The sequence below is a fragment of the Pavona decussata genome, unplaced genomic scaffold (assembly GCF_977016875.1).
Source record: "Pavona decussata unplaced genomic scaffold, jaPavDecu1.1 SCAFFOLD_87, whole genome shotgun sequence".
NCBI lineage: Eukaryota > Metazoa > Cnidaria > Anthozoa > Scleractinia > Agariciidae > Pavona > Pavona decussata.
In genome coordinates, this window is record NW_028145504.1 from 4,805,004 (window position 1) to 4,831,360 (window position 26,357).

Here is a 26,357-nt window from a genome sequence, read left to right on the forward strand (position 1 = left end):
ATTTTTCCAGCTTAAAATGTTTCGCTTTATCGACATTCAGCTAAAAAATATAAAACCGTCCAACATTGCTTGTTGAACGTGTTGCAGAGAAACTTGTGTTTTGGGATCTGTTGCGTCAGAAACGAGCTCGGTGTTGCTTATCTTCTGTGTGGGCGAACACTTCTAATGAAAACACGTTGCACATATTACCGAAATCAGTTTCTTTATATATAAAAAAAGGATTTGTAATTAATAGCTCATGAGCGGGAAAGGAAAAATAAAAACAATGATTTTAATATTTACCACAAGTACAACAATACGAGGAATTTGAAACAGGCTGAACCATTTATATCTAAATGAAAAATCGCTAAAACGATCCTCGTTATATATGATCGCCATGAAATAATTTCGCCAAAAAAAAAAGCATTCGTTTTATAAACTCCTTTTCGTTAAAAATGGGTTTAATAACGACTTTTCTTTGCGATATAAAAAACACGCTCAGTAGCCTGATTCGATATTCGATATTGAAAACAACACAATTAAGGGCGAAAATTTTGGAGACAAAGAAGTACAAAAATGGAATATGAATTAATTCGTAATGATCACAAACGTTTCCACTTTTGCAAAATCTTTGTGATTTTAATATTCAGTACTATAGCAATAATCCGTTAAGTCATATTCAAGAGCGGTAGTTGTAATTTGAATAGTTCAACTGCCTGGAGGAACAAACTAAATTTTGATCTTAAAATATAGTAATAATTTCACCAGATCGTTTTTTTTTGAAAGAAATCAAAAGTGTATTTGACAGCGGCGAAAACAACAAGCCATTAAAAACAGCAAAATCAATAGCAAAGTTCAGTTTATTGCGAAAGACAATTTAATGAGAAAGCTTTTAGGGCATGAGATGCCTCTCATTGTTTGAAAAAAAAAATCTTACTGCGATCTCAGTGGTGACAAAAGAAATTTGCATTCTCGGCTATCCTTGGGTCATATCAGTTAAATGCCAGTTTAGGATTAGTTATTCTGATAAATCCATCACAATAACAAAACATTAAAAACAGGTGAAAACATACAAAGACCGGTTTTTCTTTGTCGGAGAAATTTCTCAAGAGAAAACAAAATTATATTGCTGCCGTAAAGCTAAGTAACCATACGAACAAACTTTCAATTCGCGTATTGTACAGCGCCACTGCAAATATTAGAAACAATTTTCTTCTTTTCCATTGTTACCGCGATTGTTGCTTGAAATTGTAAACTAACACTTTCTGCTGTCTTTTCTTTTAGCGCTCCTAAACTGAATTGAGCCTATTCCATGTGATGGTTAATTTGTGTGAATAATAAATGAGAAACAATCGAGGAAAACAAACAACAGTCTATATAATTCCGTATGGAAAAACGTGGGAAAACCTGAACGCGGAATTACCTTACTTCGCGGAAACGGCAAGACTCACACTCGCACGTACGGCCGAGATTCGCAATGAATATAACGCATTCAAATTATACAGCATCAACTAAACCGGCGTTTACTTAATATTTAGGAAGCTAAATTGTTACTGATGCTTGGCGAGCTAAAAAGAAAACGGACAAAGACGAGCGAAAGCGGAGACCAAACAATAGCCCCTTCGGCAGCCAATAGTACGTTTCTAACAAGCAGATGTTTGCTTAATGAGTTGAACCGACTTTCGTCGTTGTGATTCAAACAGGTACCATATGTTTCGCGGTTACTTTTTCTCATGGAAGACAACGATAACAACGTGCTTGTTATGTCCGCCATAACACACGCGAGCAGATTTGTACAACACGAGGAACAATTTAGTCCGGCGCTAGAAATTTCGTTTGGACAAGAGCGGCGACGAAGACGGGACGTCGAATATTGCTGAGTTATCGTCAGTTGCTTCTGTTTGAAGTGTTAGTCTTCTCGCCTAATCGCAAACTGCCTCTGCGTTATAGCTGAAATTTTGTACACACATCAGTGGTGGAAAAGAAAGAGCAGCCGAACAAGAGATAAGTACATCACATTTAAATTAAAAGGAGGATCTTTTCGGCGGACGAGAATTTTGTGCTAAGCTTTTAACTGATTTCCGGAGATTTTGAATCACAGAGCGGGTTTGAAGCTCGTATATATAGCATGGCATTGCGATTTGGAAACACTACAAGACTCCATCACATTGACTTTCCCGCTGCTTCAACAGAAACTGAGGCATCAACATGTGAGCAAGCTAGCGCAAATAATACGGTTATACAGCCAGACGTAAAGCCTACTGCTACTCAAGGAAGCCGCCAGAAAAAAGCAAAAGTTAATGTGAGGATCCGTAAAAGACAAGAGAAGCCGGAAATCACACGGAAGGTTCCTCGGGACAGAAATATACAGTCTTTGTCTGCGACCCAAATAAAAAACGAAACTTTAAACAGTGGTAGTTGCGGGTTTACACAAGACGGCCTTCCTAACCGACCTTCAGCTTTCAACGCTATCAGTCAACAAGCCACTATGTGCTACATGAACTTGACGGTCGAGTGGGATGTCTTAGACTCTTTTTCGGAGTTTGCTGCGTTCCTAGAGGTACAAAATCCTATCTGTCCCGCTCATCTAATCGACACACCAGAGAAGCTTCTAAGCGTATTGTCTTGCGAGCTCTAGACATCAGTTCGCCTCCAAGCGATACGGACTCAGATTGCTTTCAAATTTGTGTGAAGCACACGGGTACTGATTATGTGAAACTTCGCTCAAGGATTTAAAGACTGGCGTATCCCATATGTATTGTGCTGCCAATTTTGAACCCTTTGAAAGGCACAGAACTGAAGCGGAGAAGAGGCTGGAAGATCTGAAAACGTCGCCATTCTGTCCTTTTAACCAAAAACTTGAGGGGACGAAACTATGTTTAAATAGAATCTATGGTTCATCGTAACTTTCTTTATTATGTACAGTTGCAGAGCACTGCCGAACTCGTTAGTTTAATAGCCACGAAACGGCTCGGTCTAAAACAATAAAACAGCTTTATGACGTTAGCTTTCGGTAAGTGTGGGTCTGATTGCCAATGAATTTTTTACAATATTGTAATTTGTTCGTTTAAGCTGACTAAACTTGCAATGTAGCTTCCTCGTTAATCGAGGAAAAGAGGCAATATGTGGTTCATAGTGTAACGTTTAACGCAACAAATTTATCATTTATCTTCTGCGAAAGCTTTGCTTGTAAGTGGCGCATGTTTCTTTTATTAAAATAGAATACACCATTAACTTTTAACGCGGTGAGCGATAACAATCTATTTTAAGATAGCACTTTCTCGAGAAGTGATTAGTATTCCTCTATGATTGCCACCTGTACGCGATATTCACAAACTGTGTTCCAACATTATAAAACAGTGACAGAATATTCATCAATCTTGAAATAATAACCAGAACGCTCTTTACTTTCTTAAAGTGATAAAGTGCACATTTGTCGGGTGCTATTTTCTTTAAATTCACTATGAACGACAAAGACGAAACAAAGACAGAAAAACAGACGCACTTTTGCCGGAGTTGAATGTACGACTGTTTTATACATAGAAACACATCACTAATTTTTTAGACCACTGATTATCTCGTTAATTTCTTTTAGGTTTAATGCTCGCAGAAAAAGAAATTCTGGTGAAATAAAATTTTGTGACTAGTTTATGCCTTTCGTTTCGCTGATTGTTGTTTTGTTAATTTATACGAAGAACGCATCTGTTTGAAAGAAAGCCTAGATTCACAATGCCGACTTTTCAATCAGTATATTGACTCTGCTCGCCAGGAAAAGCGCATAGTAAAAAAAGAGGCAAGTAGATTTCAACAATTAAAAACGAACACAATGTCTGTCGAGTGAGTCAATCTTTCAATCGGCGCGGTATTGATCAGTAAGTCTTTTGTTTGGTCTCTATTTATGTAAAAAAGCTTTTTAAAATGGTATTTTGTTGCATATGACATCTTTTAATTTATAGTTAACGCGTATGGCAGACAGCAGTGAACACTTTAAGGCCACCTTGATATTTGCCCTGCACTGAATGGCTAAAAGTCCCCTATGAATTGATTTTAATGTCTGTTTTTCAAAGATTATAACGAGGCAACAATTCATATCTTCATCTATGGCTTTTGTACGACATTGTTTTTCAATGTGCTTAAAACGAGCTGACGAGTTTACCTAATATTGGCCGCTATGCTTGCGACGTTTTTGGCCATATTCTTTGTTTATCAAGCAAGCTGGCCGGTGAAATAAGAATTAACCAGGTTGTCCAAAATGTTTCCTTTCCCTTCTCGTGCATCAACAGGCCATTTGTATCTATTTTCTACTACTTGCTATAATATTATCTCATTTGTTCTTTCTCGCTCTCAGTCTGTTCTCAGAACTGAAGATCTCATGTCAACAAGATTTGACGAGCAAGGCGAGGCTATAATTTAAACGTACAGTGAAAGTTAGCCGCATAAAATTTGCCCAATGTTCAAACATTCGTGATTTTCAGGTATATCAGTTAGTTTAAAAGCCCATTCGCCTTCAAAGTGTGATATTGAGTCATTAAATGCCTTTCTAGATAACTTTAGAGTCTGCGGTTAAATCCCATTTGAAGTGTAACGCTCAGATGAAAGCGGTTGAGCACTTGTTTCACGTTGTATCATTTGTTTGTTTGTTTGTTTTCAATTTTTCAAGGTCAAATTTAGGACTTTTAATATTTCCCGGAATTAGAGGAGGCGTGCGCTTCCCAAAAGTCTCGAAAACTTCTCAGGCCCAAAAACCTACTTTACGTGCACAAATTATATTTTAAATAAGTTTGAAAGGTAAAACCTTGAAAGTTTTATTTATAACAAAAGCTATGATCAATCGATAGCGAAGCGGATTTGAAAAATACTTCCAAGTCTCGACAATTTATCGCAGTTTTGAGACCGGCGAAGCTAGCCCTGGGCTGTAAAGTTCAATGGTTTTATTAACGTCGGCCGTGCATTTCTCGGTCATTTACAATGCAAGAACGTACCGGAGAAAGACTTGCATGTGCACATAAACGATGACAATAGACAGCTGAATATCTGTGATATTTGTCCAGCTTCCTCCATTTTGACACAATGGCAACATCATGACAATGTGTCACCACTAAGTATAAAAAAAAAAAAAAACGCTTCGACCAGTATCGTAAAATATTTATTACCGCACAGGAAATTAAACATTTTCGTATTTATAGCGAACTGTGTTACAATCGCATTCATAAAAAAAGCGGACGCTAACATTTTAAGGCCCCGTGAGCACTAATGCATTTGCGGTTTGAAAACGTACAGTTCTCCATGCGTTTTAGCTTTGAGTCTACTCTAAAACGATCAAAAACGCATGCATTTGAGAAAGCTGTTCAGAATGGAGGCATTAGGGATCTTCAGATCAGAATATGAGTACGACTTTCAAATTTCAAATCAGTCACGTCCCCAGAACTCTCGCTCCTTCCCGATGTTTATACCAGCAGCAGATAAGAAGACCCTACAAACAAGATTGGCGTGACAATAATTATCTAAACCACGCAAACTATATTTTAAGAGTTGTACTCGCATTAAATCTCGTATTCGTAGTCAAATTTGAAGGTCCTTATTTGAAAAGAGCGGAGCCGGAACTACCGTATCACGCTGACGCGGGAAATGCCACAAAGATCGCGGGCGCGTCTATTTGTCGCATGCGTAGATGACCGTGGTAACGGTTCCTAGTGACGTATCAGCGTATTCAAGTGTTTTAGTCAGTGTGTGGAGGTAAACATTGCGAAAATGATTATGTGGACACGAAGCTTTTGATGTGTTTTTGGTAATGAAAACAAGGCGCTTCGAAAATGCATTAGTGTAATCCATACTCTTGCATGAATGCACGATTACAGTGGCAATTATGCGCATTTAGACATAAACGATTTAATATGACAATGTGCGCTGCGAGTGAAATACTGAATGGCCTTGTGGGTTTTTCAGCCCTAAACCTGCTCAACATAGGCGTGGTATTTTTGTAGGGTGTCATTTCATCTGCTGAAGCTTGCTCGTCTGTAAAACCACTGTTTTTCGCATGTAACGAATCCAGGATGTCACAAAAGGCGATCGATTTTATGGAATTTGACTAAGTGATCTTAAGATATGATCTTGAATTTTCAAAAGTAATTAAGATCTTTTTATCCTTACGAAATGCACCGCCAAACAAACAAGTGCAGAGAATGAAAGAAATCGTCAATAAATGGAAAGGATAAGATAATCTGTTTAAAAGGAAATTAATCTTTTGATCTTAGGAGTCACAAGATTAATCCTTTTGTTTAGTTTTGATGCACTTCTAGCAGAGCTTTGCTGCTATTCTCTACTGTTATTCACACTATTATTACAAATATTTGGCTGGTATTTTGTTTTGATGTGCTAAAATAATCTCTCAATAGTTTTGAGCCTCTAAAAGAGCCGCTTACACAAGCTATTTGGCGTCGTCTGTTTACTGAAACGATGCTCGCAGCAGCTTCGATTTTGAGTAATGTTAATATCGCTCGTCTGTTATACTACCGCGTCTTTTCTAGGTCCGATTCTATTGCGATTTCATGCCACGAAAATGGAGCACATGCGATGTGAGCAAACCGCCGGTTACCATTTGCCCCCTCCCCCCGCCTTCCCCACCTCCAAGGAAGCTTTGACAAATTCATGGGCACAGTACATGAACTCTGCTTCATTCGCTCCATAACATTTCAAGTGGTTATCAAATGTCCTTAAAAGACCTTAAGAAAATTGCAGGTAGTTTCAACAGCGAAAAAAATTCACCCCTAAATTGAATCAAAATTACCTTCGAAAAACTGACATCCTTTGAAGACCGTGACCAAAACTGACGAATATATCAACTCAGGACCTGAATTCTCGATGAATAAACCATCATAGTTTTTGCCAACAAAATATGCAGACATCTTGCCCCTCTCTTGGCTTTAACTAATTCTTCGAAAACACAGTAACAGAACTGAACGAGGATATCTCTCATCCAGTAGGCCTGCACCTTTTCAAAGCTCTATTTTCACTGGACCCAGATAACCTGTCTAGGCACATTGTTTTGTTGTTCGTTCTTTTGTCCTCTCGATCAGAAATGTGAGACGTTGCAAACGGTGCAGGTAACCCCCGCTCATTCGAATACTCTTCTTGACACAAACCTATCCGTAACTACAGTATCAGCTTATTGTGAGCATTGAACCAAAGCAAACTAGTGGGAAGACCCCAGTTTAATGATGCGAATTGCAGTCGGTTTCCATATTTTCTTTTTATTATAAATAAGGTTTTTAAAACACGAACTGAAGTTTCTGCTTGTGTTCACGGAAAAGTGGACTAACCTCTTTCACCCGGAAATATTTCCGAGTTTGCAATTGCACACGATCTTATATCTCTATGTCTCAACTTTTAAGCCTGAATGAAGCGCAGTCTTGCACATGGTTCTAACTTACTACTGCATATTAACTTTCGTTAAACGATCACGTGAAAAGATAGAAAATTTGTCTCGATTTGTACGTTGACAGGTGAAGAGTGGGAAACACTATTCTTCACAAACAGCTTAGAGTTACTCTATGAGTTCTCTCCAACTAATGCTTTATTTTAGCTTGCTGTTATTTAAAGAGTCTCAAAGCTTTTGTTCAAACATGTTGTTGCAGCACCACTGATTCAGTCGTTTCAGACGAATTTCCAAAGCCGTACCTTAACTGTTTTGTAAAATACTTTAGGAGGGAACTCTTGAGTGTTTACCGACTTTACCGATGGTCGAAATTGCCAGTAAATTCTGAGAAAAAACCTGTCGATTGAAAGGGAAAAGGATATTTCTGTGTCGTGACTAATCGCCTTAATAGACAAAATTTGAATATAACTGATACTGGCATGGGAGCCTTTTGGTGACCTTTGTAAAAGTGTTCTAGCTTCAATTTCGGACATTGACCTTCCACTTCATTGTTTTCTCTGCCTTTTCTTTCAATTGTGTTATTTGTTTCTCTCGTATCTCTATTTTTCTCATGAGATCCGTATTTTCTTTTAAATGGTCTTGATAGGCGCTTTCCATTCGTTTTTTCTCCACTTCAGTGTCTTCCAATGTTTTGTCTTTTGCCGCAAGAGCTTGGTTCATTGTTTTCATTATTAACTTGTACTCCAAGAGCTTTTCATCTCTTTCTCGTCTCAAAGTCTCGACCTGGCGAGCCAGATCACCTTCCTTCTCATTCCTTTCTCTGATGAATTTTTTTCGTTTCTCAATTTTCGCTTTTAGATCACATATCAAGTCCTGTGCATCTTGTAAGGCTTGTCTCGAGGCCATGTTGTCATACTCCAACTTTTTCATCTCCCTATTTTGACGATATATTAAACTCAAGTTCTCCCGAAATGTTCTCCCCTCAATTGAATTCTTGCTATCTTCAAGTGAAGACAGTTGACAAGCATCAGTGAAAGCCCGTGACCTTGGCGATACGGTTGGCATAGCTGTGAATGCTGGAAGCTGATTTGAATGGCGATTTGGCAGTTCAAAAGCAGAGTTTAATACCCCTGATCGATGCATATTTTGTTTAGGAAGCTTCAAGTCTTCTGTGCTCAATGCGTTGTGACTGTAATGTTCCGGTTTAAGTCTCCTGCTTTTGGTTGCTGTTGATGCCTCAGGAAGCGTGACCTTTCGGCGACCGGTACTTTTCGTATCTAATTCCTCTCGTTCCAGACTCTCATATTCTTCTGCAAATTCCCATATCGGACCTTGCTCGAAGCATGTCTTACTCTCTGTCCTCCTATCATTTGATATTCCACTCTGATTGGTCTCCTGTTTTACTGAAGGAAAAGCAGCCATTATTTCTTCTGCCATGTTGGAATGTCTTTTGTGTTCGACAGTTGATTATCGAGAATCTAGATTTGTTTAGTGTTGAAGACTTGTTTAGGTCTACATGCTACATCACTCGATTAAACTGAGGTGTCAGAAACCGTTTGCCTCAAATCCAAGTGATCGTGAAGATTGTTTCTCTTGTTAGCAACGCCCGCAAGTTTTGTTTACCTCCTCGGGCAAATATCAGAAAAATCAACAGTGACCACCAGCGTAATTAATACGTCAATCGAGCTGAATACCACAAAAGAATTAATTAAACTTCAAAGTGCTTTGAACAGAATGACAATTCACTTTTGGTCACGCGTAAGGTGTAGTTTGTTAGTTTTGAAGACAGGAAACGGTTTCCAAATCTTGCGGCTTCCTTTTTCTGCCAAGTTCTCATGAATATATATTAAAACACGAATTATTATTCATAAATCATAACCCAATTAGCAAGCGAAAAGCACGACAAAGGACACATGCATTTTTCTGTAACTTTACACCAAGAAGACGAAAGGTAAAACGATTCTGTAGCATTTCTGGAATGTCGCATGGAGGTTATGGGAATTTTTTAATACTTCCTGGCTTGTAAATTGTTATTATTATTATTATTTGATTTCACCATTTGTCAGTGATATCAATTATGGTTGAAAAATAATTGATTGTCTGATGAAATGTCAAATGCATCCACTCAGGAAATATCTGATGATACGTGCACGGTCGTGCACAACATGTGTTTTGTACAGATTTGGCACAACCTCATTTGCGTCGTGTTACAGTTATACTCCGTATGTACGTTTTGTACAGTTATTGTGTGTTTTTGATTCCCGTGTACATTCTAGGAGTCAAGTCACGTGTAGACAAAACCCCAAAACAACAGGGGTCCAACAGTCAGGCGTAAATTAGTGTTCTGACATGATTGCAGCTTTTGTTATTCACGGCGATATGTGCAAATGAGACCGAAAAGCTGCAGAGACAAGAAATGTTGGAAACGAGATGATCCGTGAGGGCAAAATTATTGGTTATAATAAAAACGAACAATGTGACATGTTGGTATGCAAGAGGGCTTATTCGAGTAATTGATACCTTATCAAAGTCACAGCTAACTGCGAAACTTGTTTATTTAGTACCCTGGTCATGGGTGACTTGTCTTGGCGTCATGGGAATTCGAAAAAACAAACATTAAAACGCTCTTTCTCTGAGAATTAATAGGTCTCAGATAGAATGTTTTAAGCGACAAATTTGACTTACAGGAGGCTAGTGGGATGAAAGCGGCAACAGTGCGAGAATTCCACTGTCTCTTCTAACTTCCTCGGCTCTCGTGAGAAGTCCAAAGGTCGACGCATTCTGTCATTCATTCTGTCGTGTCATTCTGTTGCATTCATTCTGTCGTGTTCATACTTCGGATCAGTTTACGTGGGAATGGAACCAGACAATCTTTCTACTTTATGAGAGTGTTGCTGTTAAAAAAGCCACTATATAAGACCCATATAGCTTTTATTGTTTTTGGAGCCATGAAGAAGACAACACTGTGTCAACAAGAGCGGACAATTCAAGAAAATAAAGACACATTGCTTCTACTAGTGAAGAACAAAATCGACATCATGAACGAGGTCGCCAGAGCAAGCCACGAAATAGACGGACTAAAAACAAAGCTTGCTAAGAAGAACAGTGTATTAAAAAACTCACAGGACTTTCAAGATACGCTTTTGCTGCAAGCGGAGAAACTGAGATTTGAAAAGGAGCAGCTAAGTCAGAGATGCGAGAATGTAATAAACGAAATGAAGGATCGACTGCGGGTTAAGGAGGCTGTTGTCGTTCAAGTACGGGAAGAAATCGACAAATATATCAAACTTCAACAAGAGATTAAACACAGGAATGAAGTGTTGAGGGGAAGGCTTGAAAAACGAGAAAAAATCTTCACTGGATTGAAAGCTAAATTGACAATGATGACGACATGGAACGTACGATCCGGGAGCGTGACCCAGCTTTGATAACGAAGATCAAGGCGAAAAGTTTCAAGGGAAGCACTCACATGGAAACATTGTTGAAAATAAACAACACCGGGGGACTTTACAGAGTTAAGTAAACAGCTGACCCGCATTGGCACAGGCAAAGTCAGTTTTGGTCAAATGCGCCGAGTGACTGTCGATCTTTGCCGCGGAATTGTGAGTTGTTAGTTTCTGGAAAGCAGAGAAACGATAAAGCCCTTTCGAGAGTGTCAAATTGCTATGGTAACTCTTGGTTTGTGGGTTTCTTGGTTTAATACTTCTTCTCCGATAGAAATGATTGATTTAAGTGTAATAAAAACTCTGCGGTTATAATAAGGCTGCAAACACAAGGAAGCATGGACTGTAGTATTCCGCGGCAATGGTCCTACGGACAAACTCGAATGTGATAGTGTCAAGCGGAGCGGAAAGGAGCAATACCTCGTGTGTCACGGATGCTCAAAATTGATCTTAAAATTCACTACTGATGGACCTTTCATTTACATCTGATAGATCATTGTAGCTATCTTTATTCTGCTAAGCATCGACGACTGATCAACATTCCTGACAACGTACAATTTCTCAGTGGCTAACAAGCAACCGCTTTCAACAAAACGTCTGAAAACATGTTGCTCTGAAATTGTTAAACAACATCAACAGACACGTGGAAGGCTTAGGTAACGAGAGCGTTTAACTTTTCCTACATCACTTTTGCCCTTAGAACGGTTTGCTTCTAAGTACCTTCCATTAAGAAACTATGTAGCCGTGTGATTATATAGTTAATTAAAGAAAACGAAAAGGTAAACAAACGAAAAGGCTATGTGGAGAACCTGATAATATAGGTTCAACCTAGCCAACATGGAGGGAAGTCAAATGCAAGCTTAACGAAATACATTTTGGTCTCAGTGCCAGAATACAATAAAGAAAGATGCTAAGCCGGTTAAAGCTTTGTACAAATGTAAAATCATCTTCTCGATGATCTGCAAACACAAACCTGAGTGTGTTTTGTTAACCTAATTTACATGTTTGCCCATTAGTACGGCCCAGTAAGTTTGTCACCCTCTCCAATAGCCAGATCAGAGCCTTTGTGCGTGAGTGTTTTTTTGTCTGAGCTGGATTAAAACGTTAGATCAAAATTCTAATTAGCAGCGAGCTTATCTGTCATAATTCAACCAATGATGACAGCATGAATGCCAGTCTTGATGAGTTTTTAATTTGGTTTACAGAGAATAGGGGGATAAGAATATCGGGGCGGAAAATACAACATTTATTTTCTTTTTCCAACACCTATTGACTGGAATAAACTGATTACATTGAAAACTGGGTTCAACAACAGAGTGTTAATTAAAATAAAGGAGACAGAACAGTGAGTGACGCCCCAGCCGACGAAATTTACACTAGCTATTATATCTGATGTACCATAGCGATATATCCATTGCATAAATTCATCCGCTCTTTGAACATCCTGCAGAATGTAACTTAACTCTTCACGTATGGGAGTTGTCTGAAAGAACACTCCCTCCCAATAACAATTTCTTATTTTTGAAGAAATCGATGTTACGTAATCAAAGGCCATGTGAAATGGGATCAGCTGTGCAACCACGTAGTACATACTCATTTTTCCATTTTGTCAATGTGAAGTTGAAGTCGAGCATTTAAGAGTTAACAGAACAATAACACATTTACATAAAAAAATACAAACAAAAGAAGCTCAATTAACAAAAAGTTGTGGGTGCAGAGTTTGGGGCACTCAATTAGTATAAAACTAATCGAGTGGATGAACCAAACTGATGGTGTTTGGACCAGTATATTCGTGTAGTTTGAGCATTGGTTTTTAATTTCTATCCTGACTGAAATGACCGTTCAATAAGCAGGTGTTACTTTGAGGGGTGTATTTGGCCCAAGGAGGCTTTTATTCAAGTAAATGTATATACAGCATCTAATAAGTAGCAAATATTCTACATGTGTCCTGATTGCATTATTTTTACTGACCAGACGTTGGAGAACTTCAGTTTACAGTAATATAGATCACCACCAAAGAATGTTCTCAAAGCATACCAATCTGGTGGTGGCTTAATTCACTGGACTAAGCGAAAGCGATTCCAAATCAATTCCCCGTTAGAGTGTTGAAGTGAATGCAAGCAACTATCTTAGAAACCAGCTGGGGCCATAAATGGAGATATATCTTAATACTTAAAGGGGGACAAGAACATAGCTTTCTTAACATTTAAATCGAATTAACAGTGCAGATACATCCATCTGAAGTAGATACAAGTTAAAACGCGCCTTTTAACATGTTAATATGACAATAAATAATAATAATAATAATAATAATAATAATAATAATAATAATAATAATAATAATAATAATAATAATAATAATAATTTGAGCAAAATGCTCCCCCGTCTCTGCTCCCTTGGGCGCAGAGTCTCTGCAGAGTCCCACCCTCACCGGTCCACCCGCTGAGGGAGCTCCGAAAACCTGATGATGCTGAAAACATTATATATAGGATGCGACAGCGTCTTTCCCTCCCATGTGGGACACATTTTCTTAGACGTGCACGAGGCACGGCCTCGTTTTGGTGCGAAGCTTGTTTTCGTCCTATAGCGTCATAAAATCACTTTTTTCGTTCACAACTCTGACAGAAGTCTTGAACGCGTGGATTTCTTGACATCTTTTGGGTTGATGTCGATTACATCAAGGATTTTCTTGAAAATGTTCGTCTTAAGGTGGGGGTTCACCTGAAAGCCGTTTTCACGCCGCTTAAAATCGGTCAAATGGAAATATCTTGTTTGCATTTCAAGCAATACAAAAACCCTCCATTCATAACACAAATCAATGATTTGGGGTGTTTTTAGAATTTTTGGGTGATTTTTAGGTATCTTTGGAAGGAAATAATTTTTTCTTGAAGGATTGGTAAAATTAAGATAAATAAGAAATGTTGAAGATTTAGTGAATTTTGAAAATTAGAATTTGTAGTTAATAATTAATAGACGGATACCAAGTTAGTCCACTAGCAACCTGGGGTGCTCTTGCGTGGTTATCGACTGTCTGTTAGTGTTCCAAAAATCATTTTCTTTCTTCTATCCATTCTTAAAACCCCTTCAAATTTCCCTCAAAGTCAGGTAAAGCCCCACCTTAAGTAGCCTGTTCCAGGCTCCTAGAGAGACGCGTGAAGGAGAGGGCGAGGGGACGACCCCCCTCGTTTTCGTCCCCTCGCCCTCTCCTTCGCGCTTCTCTCTAGGAGCCTTCACTCTTTTTCTCTCCCCAGTCCCCCTCGTTTTCGTCCCCTCGCCCTCTCCTTCGCGCTTCTCTCTAGGAGCCTGGAACAGGCTACACCTTAAGAGACATCTTAACTTAGGAGGGCGGCTTGTGAATCTGGCGCCAGCTGGATGCCTGAAAAACTTCACTTTGGCGTTTGCTTCGATGGTTCCTCATTTTGAGGAATTTCAACACGCGGAGGCACAGATTGAGCAGATAGCCAACATATTAGAAACATTTGTCTTCAATACGTTTCAGCATCTTAAGATAAGATGTATCATAAGTATTGTTTCTTAACAATAGACTTTTGTTGGACTAACGATTTGCTATTCTCAAGAAACAATACCGAGGGTACATCTTAACTGACTTCGGAAGGGTTCGTGAATCTAGCCCCTAAGCAGGACTTGCAAAACTGGACGCTTGAAAACACAATCAGGTGTCTGATGGGGAGCTGGTTATTGAAGAACAGGCACTAACAATCATTAAAGAAATCAAAGTTAAAGGAGGATCAGTGAGAGGCTCTCTTGCAAGGAATGCACTCTGGTTCTTCACAGAAATGTCAAGTGGTTCCTGCCAACCAAATTGTTGAGGTTCCCTTTCATCCACGAATCCTGAAAAGGGAACCAGAAATACCACAGTGCAGGTATTGAGTATGTTGCCAGGCAGTTAAATCTTCCTGGAACTGACAACACAGATGAATTAGATGAGTTGAGGATGTATTCACATGGTGTAGACGTCAAAGAGCCTGATGAGACGCAACTGGAATTATTACTGGAAAGACGTTTTCATTGATTTCCAATCTCAAGACGCGTAATGGGAATGGCGCTGTTGTTCTTCCACATAAAACTGCAGATGCAGAGAGAGGTGTGTCTGGGAATAGAGAGCTGCTTTCAGTTTAGTGTCGAAATAATTGCGCGTTTGCTTTGGTTTTGCTCTACTACGCTCTGTGATTGGTTGACAAAACTCGCGCAACGTTGTCAACCATGTGCGAATTAAACATGATCAAAACCAATTTTTACTTGCGCTTGGCGACGGTTACATACAATCGGAAAAACGCGAGGAATGAAAGAAATCATGGGTGGAGATTCGTAAACGAGGCTTCTTGATAGAAGTTTGGAGGAGCCCTCCGAGAAAGAAACCAGTCATGGTTTTTGCCAAAGAAGTCCAGTGACACTTCTAAATTCCAAAGAAGAAAAAACGGAAAAAGAAGAAAAGATGTGTAGTGAGGAGGAGAAGAAGTTAGAAGAACTAGGTGAAAACTGTTGTATCAGAATGAAGTATTTAAGGAAGAGACAGATAATGGGAACTTAAGCAACGGCGACCGCGACGGCAACGACAACGTCGCCAAAAAATAGGTTTAGTGAGGAAAACAATCACCCTGCACGTGCGTTTTACATTTTGGTACATTTCTGTGCCGTACTCTGCAAACAACAACGTGAAATGACCATACAAATTCAAGGTTTTGTGGATAACCTGAGTACATGACGGTGAATTTTTTTCTCTCTTAACTTGAACGTCACTCCAACCAATTTGGTTCCTGAGTGTTCTGTCGCCGTTTCTGTAAAAGTTGAACGAGTTGAAATTATCACGAAGTACTAGTTTTCCACATTCTTTAGAACAAGGTATTGGGCAAAATACTGTCGTAATTTTGGAAGTTTGGTTCATTTTCTTCTCTTTAGAACAATCCAATATGGTGTAAATTGTGGATATTATCTTGACTAGTCCCATAAGAGAACTTTCATGCATAATATTTATTCACTGTAAGTCTGCACAAAGGTGCATTCAAAGCACATGTACAAGTGATGTTTAAAAAAATTGCTCAATAATAGTGTTATAATTATTTAATAACGCCGAAAAAACAGGATTGCCACAGGACCTTTTTGACTCACAGTAATCAGTGATAGTTACATTAGAGAATTTTGCGAGTTGCTGTGCATTCTACAGTCGGCAAACAAGTCTTTCAGAAATGTGTTGGGTGCTTTGTCTGAAGAGAGCATTCGAAAAAATCGAGGCAATTGATTGTCAAAATTATACCACAAACAGTTTTTTTTTTATAAAATGGAGAATCTGTACACTTTTATTTTACCAAAGCATGACACTTATAGGAAGTAGACGTAATGAACACTTGACAAACAAAACATCACAATGAGCTATAAACAAAATAACACACCACTACTCCGCGCCACTTGTTTTCTTTGCACACATTCACAAAAACAGTTCATTTCCGATCAGTTATCTTGGCCTAATCGCTTCCCCTCACTTTACCCTCGAAAAGTAAGCCTAAAGTCAGTAGCATTGCATGGAAGTCCTTGCGTTCGAGTCTCCCTCCAAGTCGTCAAAAGGATATGTCTTTAGTGCTCCGGTGCGATGTACAACAAGACGATTTGTCCAAAGATATTACCCCCTTTTAAGCATATTTCAGAACCATAAATGTTCAAACAATCACCATGAGTTTTCTTTCGGGTGTCTACAATGCGTGTGCGTTGTAAAGACGGCCCTTGAGCCACTAATACAAAAAGAAGTGGCTTCTTTCAGGAAGATCGGACATTCGAAAGCGGGCCATGTTGTTGTGCGCGTATGACGTCATATTCCTCTCGGTGCGACTAGATCCAGCTCTCTGCGTGGTTCACGGCCATTTTTCGAATCGAGTAATGGCGGCACAGCGAAGCTGAACTTCGCGTTTAAAATAAGTCGGCCTAGATCACATATCGATTCCTTTGCAAGTCAGTCTTAAAGCATCTTAATTTCAGAGTTTTCAACAGATTTCCAGATACCTGTCAGGCAAGAGATGAAACCGCAAGAAAACGAACGATCGTTTAGTCATGTTTCGTCATGAAAGCACATTCAGTGGATTTTTCTTGTAAAATATCGTTTCTCGCTATAGTTTATTAATTGCCATTTTCTTCTTTTCCCATATCGATGTAATGCACCTATTAACGTTAGCCTGTAGAGGAGAGGGATACTGGCACAGGCAAGGAATTTGAGAGTAATTATAATTTTGACCATTTTAGTGCACTTTCTAACAAATTCTAATGAAGGTTATTGACTCTTTGACAATCCACAAAAGCACTGCAATGGGGCATTTGGATAGAAAATGTCATTTTAGTTACAAATGACCCTAGGTGGTGGGGGGTGGGGACTACAGGCATGTCTAGTTTGGGCTAACCGACCGTGAGAACTTTCAGAATTCCGGTTTCTGCTTAACTAAAACAAAAAAGAAAAGAAATGAAAACAACAACAACAACAACAACAACAGCAACAACAACAATATATCTATACGACCACACTCACAAAAAAACAGGTATCCAATGGCAACTCGGAAAGAAGGACAGTTCTAAGAACTGGAATTTTCACGGTTATCCAAGGGAAGGTAAGCAATATCTTCTAAGCATGTCTATTTTCAAGAACCAAAATAATCAATCAACTGAAAGACAACAGTTATAAACTACGAAACATTTTTGTAGCATGACTAGACTTTAATCGTAAGATCAACATCACGGTCACAAGTTATTTTAAAAGTCAGTAACTAAAATAACTCTTTAATCACTAAATAACAAAATTGTTATCACCATCGTCATTGTCACCAGAATCGTCATCATTGTCATCATCACAGCTGTCATCATTACCATTATACTCACAATTGCTTTTATCGCCATCTTACGCTGTGATCTCGCTTTGGGCCCATACCAGTTATCGTCGCGAAGAATCCAATTACATTACTTTCATTTCTCTACCGAGGAAGAAAGTTAATAATAACAATGATAATGCTCTTTATTTCTAAACCAATAGCACTGAACAAAAGTATTTAAACAAATAAGCATTACTTTACTAGGGTAAACTGTTCTTTACTGTTATGGTTTTCCAGTTTATGGTGCCTGTTACTCTGCCACTTCTGTAAGCTTGCTTTAGTTTGATATTGCCGGTGTGTATTGCTGCCTCCATTATGAAGTGGTTGGGTTTGTTCCCTCACACCACGTGATGTAAATGTACGTAACAAAGAAACAAAATTATACAATATACTAACAGCTGATTTCCCTATTTCGGAAATTGTGGCGGGAAATTGACTGCCAAAAGAGACCCAAAATGTCCCCTACAGTTTTACTGTAAAATCCCTTGTTGTAGAGATCTCTACAACAAGGGATTTTACAGTAAAACTGTAGGGGACATTTTGGGTCCCAACACTTGACTGATTTCACGGCGGGTACTGCGACAAAAGGGCAATTTCAGTGGCCAATATTTTAACTACGTGTATCTGAAGACTAGTTGTAGTACTTGTCGGCCATTAACATTTCCCTTTTGTCTAAGCCTTGAAATTAGTTTGTTTTGTTTAGTCCTAGCTAAAATATGTTGACGGTTTTCGAAACAGTTTGTTTTGGGAAACTCAAAGTGGGAGATAACCAAAGTATTTTAACTCATGAATAAGTGAATCATCATCGCAGTTTCTTGCGTAACTTAAGCAGTTGCGAGCGACAGAGGTTATGGGTTAGAATTTCGTTCAAGCCTGAATTTTTTTCAGGCTTTCTTTTTCGCAAATAGTTAAGTTTCGTATACAACTACGATGATCATTCATTGATTCATTCTTTCCTCCACAGTTCAAATGTATGAATTAAAATATATCCACTTTCATATTTTAAGTCAATCGACAAATACAGCAACATTTTGAAATACGAATTCTCCTCGACTTTGCGACAAAAATAGCCGGAGAACGACAAGAATTTAAATAAATAATAGTTATGGTATTGTATGGTGTAATTTTGAACATGACGATCTCTGTCGTGGTGAGAAATTTGACTAATATATGAGGTCAGTTGGAACATTGAAAAAGTTGTTCCCAAGCCCTTCACCGAACCCGTCACAACAATTTTGAGTTCTACTGAGGGTGAGCTCTAAGACGTAATACTACAGAAAGCGTAGGACTTCTGTTCACTAGACTCCGACAAACTGGCAACTTGATCGAGTGTAAATGCATGATTTTAGTTTTGCGAGGGACAAGAAGAACAGAGAACAGATCTACTAACAAAACAGCCGGAACCTCTTGAAGCCATTTTCCTCGAATTCTGTAAATCTATGTTTCAGGATCAGACTTTTCCGTTATATGCGTATTTTGGGGAGCTAATGACTTTATATCAATTTCTATATTTCTTCTTAGTTGTAAAACCGAAATTATCACTGCCCCTAAAATGTTTGACAATAATCGAGTCATGCTTTTTGAGGAAATGGTGTTCCTCTTGAACAAATTTGATCATGTGCTGAATGGCATTAAACAAAAAACTGTTTCTCATTAAAATGCATTTCATTGTTTTGTATTAATTGCGCATGCTAGTGGAAAACTGGCATACTGTTATCCGGCAAAGGTTCTAATTCTTAGATCGAAGGTAACAGCCCCCAGACAAGCGCTGTGCACATCAAAAACCATCAAGCCGGACCACTCCTCTTGATTGCAGGGTTGGTACATACGATGGATTCGACTGCATGTATAATGGTTTTTTTTTGGGAAATCAATCAAGGAGATTCCCAAGCGATTCGAGGACTACAGTAGTCATGATGTTGAGGAAGGAAATCTGTCCTTGTTTGTAAAGCAAGTAACTTGGCAGTTAAACGAGAACAAACATTACCCATTATGGAATGTTATGAACTAAGGTTAACAGTCAAGTCACGTCTGAGCTCTCATAAAAAGCGAATAATTAAATGGTTAAGTCTATATTAAGCAATAACCATTTCAAGCAGTCATTAAACAACGTGACTGCAATTTGATGATAATATCATCGGTTGCATCAGATCGCTGCACAAATGTTTTCCTAATGGGACTTTTGTACGTCATCTGTGCGCAACAGTTGAAGGCGCATTCTTTTGTTGCTTTCTTTATTACTAAGCACTGAAATGTTGTATTAGCTCTTATTCCGTCTTTCGAAAGCACCGCGAATTCGAAAAAATTTTCTTCATTCTCCCTCCAAAAGCAGATTTCAGTAGAACACTTTATTAAGAGGCGCCGTGAGTGAGTAGTTTAGGGCGCTGGATTTCGATCAAAAGGTCGCGAATGAAGGCTATTCTGTGAGCACTATCAGGATTTGATCTGTGACATGGCATGTGAATAGCCCTCGGCTGACTTTTAATATTTTATATTACTGTCTTCACTTATGGTCTTCCTAATTGGTATTTCCGTACTTAATTGCTCGTTTAAATACGCTGTTCCCGGAATAAGCAAAACTAGTTTCTGGAAAGTTTTTTTTGGTTGTTTTTTGGAGTTTCTCACGGCAGGTTACTCAAGATCACACAGTTTCAGAATGAATGCTCTGACGATCATTTTTGAAAGTATTCCAGCCTTTTGCACTTTTGAGTGCATTTTTGGTGGCTTGCGATCACAAGTGAATCAGTGAAAAGACTGATTTAGTTCAATGAACATCCATCCATTCTTTCGCCCAGGAATTATTAAATGGCAGGATAGTCTTAGAAGCATGCATGCAGATTTGTTAAGTAAAGGTTTAATACACTGACGTGGTTTTACCTTCTTTCGAATTCCTGAACTGTTCAACAAAAATATATCAACTACTTCGTTACATCGTGATTTAACTGAGAATATTACTGAAATTGGTCCCGTATAACCCTATCTGTTCTATTTTTTCATAGAACGAAGCCACATTTTGTTTAAGCTACAGATGAAACGCTACCATTTTAAGAGAAATTAAAGCACATGCCGACTCTGCCCAAGAAAGGAGTGCTACACGACCACCAGTTTGCGAAATAAAAGGGTGGTTATTAATGGCTTCTTAGGGTTTGAAGCATCAGGAGTAAAGTGGCTCTTGAAGGTCCTCGGAAGGACAAAGCGCGTGACTTCAAAGGAATGAGAATTTCATTGTCAATCGATTATTTGTTTTGACTGTTAAACCCCCAGAGAGAGCAGCCCCTAAGGTAGGTCTGAAAAAGAGTGGATTCTTTGCAGCATGTTCTCGATAATTGGTCTCCACCAAACCTTCTGAGGGGCATGTCCCAAGGGTTACACACTCCAAAAGACCTTCCTTGCAAGCCCCAATGTCAACATTAAATATCAACACAGCTGCGACATTCAATTTGGAGACTTTTATTGAATATGTTTCAAGCCGTCGCTAATTCTGATCGCATGATCTGGCTGAAGTCCAGGCTGTTCCCACGCTATTATGGGAAAATTGCCAGATTTTTATTCCATGTGAGCCGGCTGGTGCAGCCGACTGCATATTCCGATGGCAAATGACGTGTTTATTACTAATTTTAACTTAAATCGGTATACATAAATAATATCAATAGTGGGATATTTTTGCGACGTAATGGCGGTCACTCCGTCACTTCCAAGTATGAGAAAAGGGGAAGAATTTTTTCAACCTTGTCAGATACCACTTCACATCAAATTTGAATATTTCATTTTCATACTGAAGTTAGAACCATTTGTGCCGCTCAATAACCAGGACCGCAAGTGAAATTAAGAATGCGCAGTAACAATTCTTGCTTGAACAGTCCCACTTTTCTGTGTTTATTTTAGATGCCATCCTCAGCCTCTAATTATTACTACCTAAAAAAAAGAGCTCAATACTTTTGTACTTGAATAGCCAAATGTTTCTTGAAGAGGTGAAAAAGGCGCAGATTACCTTAAAAAGATGAGAAACTTTCATTTCAAGTCAATATATTTAACTTATTTTCACACACGGGACTTGGCGACCAATACTATAAGGCAAAAACAATTTTGTATGTGCAGGTATGTACTATGTATCATACATTACTTTCCTTTCGCCATACGTCAGTAGATATTTCTGTAAGCAGTGTTCACATAGGTTGCGGTTTTTATTTGACGTCGTTTTAAATTGTTTTTCCGTGCAGGAAATCATGTTTGCAGACGCACAATACTAAAGAATTAGTTCCAAGCATTCCTCACTTTGTGGTTTACGAACCCTGCCTTGTTTGTAAATTTGTTGCGTTTTGCTTGGTCAGTTCGCCTATTAACTTTTTCCCTCAAACCACTAAGGCTAAGTAAATTGGTGCCTTCAAGTCAAGTGCCTTCTCGCCCTTTCTAGACCACTCCATAACAACTTCAGTTGTTTGTGTGTTGTTTTGTAGATCTGTCCGCGGAATTTCCGCACTCGCCTGCTTAATCAGCGATATGCAGATGAAGCTGGCGTAGTAATTGCCTCAAATCGTCCATAACAGAAAATTAGCAGTCACGATTTCTGTAAGGATGCTGTATGAATCTCATGGGACACGAAAAGTTTAGTTTTTCATGCTATGTGTATATTTTACTTCATATAAAACTGTTGAGAGCCACTTTTCCATTATCCAAATTGACGGAAGAATACGCGCTCGTACTGAGAGTTCAATCTGACATTAAAATTTCGGAACGCTGTATAGCTACGCTCAGTTCTTTTAAAAGATATAGACGTTTTATTTTGGCAAATACGCAATACTTACTCTGTAAACATTATACGCGGCTCTATTCACAGGCTATTACTAAGAGATTTATTATCCATCAGTAAAAAGGTGTTGACAGTAAATCATAAAAATGCACTTATAGCAAATTATTAAAATTACAAAGCTATTAGAATGGTGTAATCTCGGTAAATAGAGTTGTTTGCCTCAAGGCTCTTAATTATATTACCTTTTCAGGCTGTTCACAGCATTTTTGAAATTCCTCCTCCTTTTGGCGCTATAATGCATCACTTCCCATTGAATACATCAAATCGAAGTAGTTATTGTGGCGGTCAACAGAAAGGCCTCAGCGGTTAACTCACACTTACACGTGGAGTCAATATTCTTAATAGCGACACGTTAGGACGGAATCACAGTTTAAATAACAAAGCTTTCAAGTAAAAGGACAATTGCTTCGCATAATCGGTGTGGACGGTGCAGGTGAGAAGAGTCAGCCATCTTCCTAAAGCCATGAGAACATCCACGCTCCTTCTCATACTATCATTTGTCGTTCTGATCCTGTTAACGTTTCCTGAAGAAAGCCATGAGGTTGTCTTCGTTCTTACACATGGTAGAGTAAGTAACAAGCACAGAAAAAAACTTGATCGTAAAAACGCGGATCGCAAGAAGAGGAAGAGGAACAGAGCGCGCAAAAACAAGAATCGAAAGGAGAGGAGACAAGAGAGGAGGAAGCTGAAGGAACTCAAGCGCTGGCTGGCACGATTCTCAAAGAAGGTGCGTAATGCAGTCCCGTGTGTAGACATAGGGTTTACAATATAATAAAGCGAATAATTAATTCGGTGCTTTAAAGCTAACACAGCTAAGTGAATTGGTGTTTATAAGCGACCATCGATATTATTTTGTGTTGGTCGTGAAGCAGAAAGGAAAATCGATTTTGGACCGTGCAACGCTGCAGGCAATTTTGATGACTCACCATTAGAGATTCGTTAGAGAGTGATGTCTTTAACTACTGAGATATGAAAATATCGTTGCTCTTCGATCATTGTGAATAGTAATGTTCTCTAAATTATGGAAATCAGTTGTGTCCATGCTTCTCTCCATGCTGAAGTCTCTGAACTATTACGACAACGGACTATATAACAAACTTACCGACAACTCTACTGAGAAAGCGGAAACAATTACACCGTGTTCTCTGGCTCCTTTATTTCGTTGAATTGTTGTTTCTGTATAGGTAGAAAGAGGCCTTAAATAATACAAGATGTTGTCATTTGATAAGAACAGAACCCGTGAGCAAACAAAGTAAAAATACACAGACCTGTAGAGTAATTTGCAATGATTCGCTTATTTTTTCGATTATTTATCAGTCAACAAGAATCATGCTCTACACAAGTGTTCATCCCAACTATAAACAATCACTACTATGGATCAATACGTGAAAGGAAGTCGTCTTTATGTACAGCACGTTTTGCACTAACATTTCGCGGTTGGGTGAATCAGAATGACAAAACCTCGAAAGCAATTAACTTTGCCAACTGAGGTCCTACGAAGGCAGGTTAATTTTTATCTGGTCGGTGATATGGACACCGTGTTCAGACCTACATGACGAAATGACGTGAAAAAATTTTAAGGCTCTCCGTGAGTACTTGCTGTCAGATCGGTGTTGGCGGTGATTGCAATTAGAACAGGATAATCCTAGTGTTTGAAGGCATCCCACATAATTAAATACCGTGCATACTAACAAATCCCCTGTTTACTGAGAGTAGAAAAGAGCTTAGACTTTCGCTCGCGTTTGGTCTCCACGGTTCTTGATCACCGAACCAGGTGCGTCAAGGAGTTTAAATCTCCTTTAGTTGTCAGGAGATCACACTCTTCCTCCTGTTTACGTTTTGCCTAAAACCCACTTGCTTCCCAGTGCGTCAGTCTTAAACAGTTTTAATATGCTCCAACTAACGTTCAAAGAATCGTGGTATCGTAATAATTTAAATTCTCGCTGTGTTTTTCTACTTGTCTTTCCTTTGCGTTTTCAACACCAAAAAGATCGCTTTGCTTAATTTAATCCGCTTCGTCTTCAGATGGAAATAAGCCAAGCCGTCTTCTCACAATGTATAGCAACTGTCCTGCGTGAAGCGTTTTTGGTCTTCTTCAACCCCTCTTCGCTGGAGAGTTCACAACTTTCCTCTACCTTGGTTCTTTATGGGTTGTTGCTTGAAGCGAAGCTTTGGGTACTGATAATGGATGTCTAGACTTGTACATTAAATGTATCGTGGGTGAGGTAATTATAAATATGCTTGTTTTTTTCCAGAATAAAAACTCCGATAATGGCGAGGGTGGTGTAAGAAAGAAGCCCATATGGTCCTCTACACGGAAGTCACTGAATTAATCTTTAGGACGCCAAGACAAGACATGGATTTTTTCACTAAAAGTCTGCAACTAGCCGCGACGAAGACTTCGATACATCTTCAAAGACAACGGATTCAAACCGCCTTAAAAACAATCCAGATTGAGAGACATTCAACACAGATACAAGATCATCATTGAGTACAAGATTGCATTTACTCTCCTCTATAAAAACTCTAATAGCCTGGTTAAAGAGCTAGATGCTCTTTGTAGCATTCAGACTACAACACACCACCTTCAGGCACAATAAGCTATACCATTTAAGATGAGGGTTGCCTTAGAGCTAAGTCACTCTTTTAAGAAATGATAATAATAGAAGAAAATGAGCTTTAGCCTCAAAGCGGTGTACCCCTATGATGGACAATGTGCAACGACCTGAAGAAACAGAGAGAAAGAGAGAGAGAGAGAGAGAGAGAGAGAGAGAGGGTGGTGGGGGGGGGGGGGGGGGGAAGAGTGAGAATTGGGAGGGGGTGGGGAGTGGAAGAGTAAATAGCAGAATAGTGTGGTCCAAACATAAGATTCACGCCGATAATATTTGTATATATATTTGTTAAGTTATTTTTTTACTTTTGTCATTCGGTGGGTGTATACAAAATTATGTTCAGATTACACTGTTTATAAAAGATCAAAGTTCTGAGTGCTGAGAGGGAATCCTGAATTTAGCAAAACACTAATTTCGAGTAAATAGAAAACGACATCTGCTCTCCGTGTACAATAGTATTTAGCAACCGTCTTCCGTTTGATGGAAGTATGTTTTGTCTGATCGAAGTTCTTTATACAAGTACCAGAACAGTATTGTTCTTCTAGATCGACCCCTTTCAGCTCATCTTTTAAACCAACAAGAGAATATAATAAAAGTTTTTGTCTTCACAAAGTTTAATTAAGATATTCAGCCGATTCAAGGCGCCGATTCGCATGTACAATATATAGCATAGACAAGCGGACATTAAAGAGGACAATCAGACAGCCTCTTCGTTCATCATTGCATGCAAAACAACCTCCAAAGACGGAATGAATTTAGCGCTCTTTCCTCCGCAGAGGCACCTTCATAAATAAGAACTAAAAGTCGGAAAGGGGAGGAAAACCAGAAATGTAATAAAGAAATTTTGTCTCTCTCTTCCAATCCCTTATTTGTCTCCGCTCGATCCCCGCGCTCCTCATTATTTCACGCTCGTTTTTTGTGTCCGCTCGAGCGCGGAATAGGCTGCGCCTCTGCGGTGGAGAGAGAATTTAGGGCGTGTTTGACTGATTGACGCAGTCTTTTTACGATAAGGAACAAACAGAATACATTCTAGAAATGTCACTTTCAGCCCGACATCTTCCCACTGTTATCATCTGATGATATGAACAATTATTCCACTCACGCGCGTTGGATATGAGATGAGAGATAACCAAAGATACGCGTATGTAGCGCCGAGTTGGCTATCTATCATCTCATATCCAACGCCGTGAGTGGAATAATTGTTTTATTTAAAACATTCAACAAATATTGCTAAATCTTGTGATTTCGCCTTGCAAGAACAACCAGAAG

The 26,357-nt window shown here is 38.9% G+C and overlaps 4 protein-coding genes across 4 annotated transcripts; 3 read left to right on the plus strand and 1 right to left on the minus strand.

The window, feature by feature from the left end:
- Positions 1-2,106: 2,106 nt before the first annotated feature.
- Positions 2,107-4,001, plus strand: LOC146474946 (uncharacterized). Its single transcript, XM_085116692.1, has one exon. It carries the CDS (start codon positions 2,108-2,110, stop codon positions 2,615-2,617), a length of 510 nt encoding a protein of 169 aa, XP_084972818.1. The 5' UTR covers position 2,107; the 3' UTR covers positions 2,618-4,001.
- A 3,208-nt stretch (positions 4,002-7,209) lies between these two features.
- LOC146474947 (uncharacterized) lies at positions 7,210-9,175 on the minus strand. Its single transcript, XM_085116300.1, has one exon. It carries the CDS (start codon positions 8,789-8,791, stop codon positions 7,874-7,876), a length of 918 nt encoding a protein of 305 aa, XP_084972426.1. The 5' UTR covers positions 8,792-9,175; the 3' UTR covers positions 7,210-7,873.
- Positions 9,176-9,498: 323 nt separating this feature from the next.
- On the plus strand, positions 9,499-11,721 carry LOC146474948 (uncharacterized). Its single transcript, XM_085116301.1, has one exon. The coding sequence runs from the start codon at positions 10,237-10,239 to the stop codon at positions 10,780-10,782; it is 546 nt and encodes a 181-aa protein (XP_084972427.1). The 5' UTR covers positions 9,499-10,236; the 3' UTR covers positions 10,783-11,721.
- A 10,991-nt stretch (positions 11,722-22,712) lies between these two features.
- LOC146474949 (uncharacterized) lies at positions 22,713-25,237 on the plus strand. The gene is made up of 2 exons (XM_085116302.1): positions 22,713-23,203; positions 24,732-25,237. Exons 1-2 carry the CDS (start codon positions 22,940-22,942, stop codon positions 24,807-24,809), a joined length of 342 nt encoding a protein of 113 aa, XP_084972428.1. The 5' UTR covers positions 22,713-22,939; the 3' UTR covers positions 24,810-25,237.
- Positions 25,238-26,357: the final 1,120 nt, after the last annotated feature.

Bases quoted from the DNA above. Each gene is read 5' to 3' on its own strand.
- LOC146474946 (XM_085116692.1), top strand. From the start codon at position 2,108: ATGGCATTGCGATTTGGAAACACTACAAGACTCCATCACATTGACTTT.
- LOC146474947 (XM_085116300.1), bottom strand. From the start codon at position 8,791: ATGGCAGAAGAAATAATGGCTGCTTTTCCTTCAGTAAAACAGGAGACC.
- LOC146474948 (XM_085116301.1), top strand. From the start codon at position 10,237: ATGAGAGTGTTGCTGTTAAAAAAGCCACTATATAAGACCCATATAGCT.
- LOC146474949 (XM_085116302.1), top strand. From the start codon at position 22,940: ATGAGAACATCCACGCTCCTTCTCATACTATCATTTGTCGTTCTGATC. The intron at 23,204-24,731 runs GTGCGTAATGCA...GTTTTTTTCCAG, and splicing joins TGGCACGATTCTCAAAGAAG to AATAAAAACTCCGATAATGG.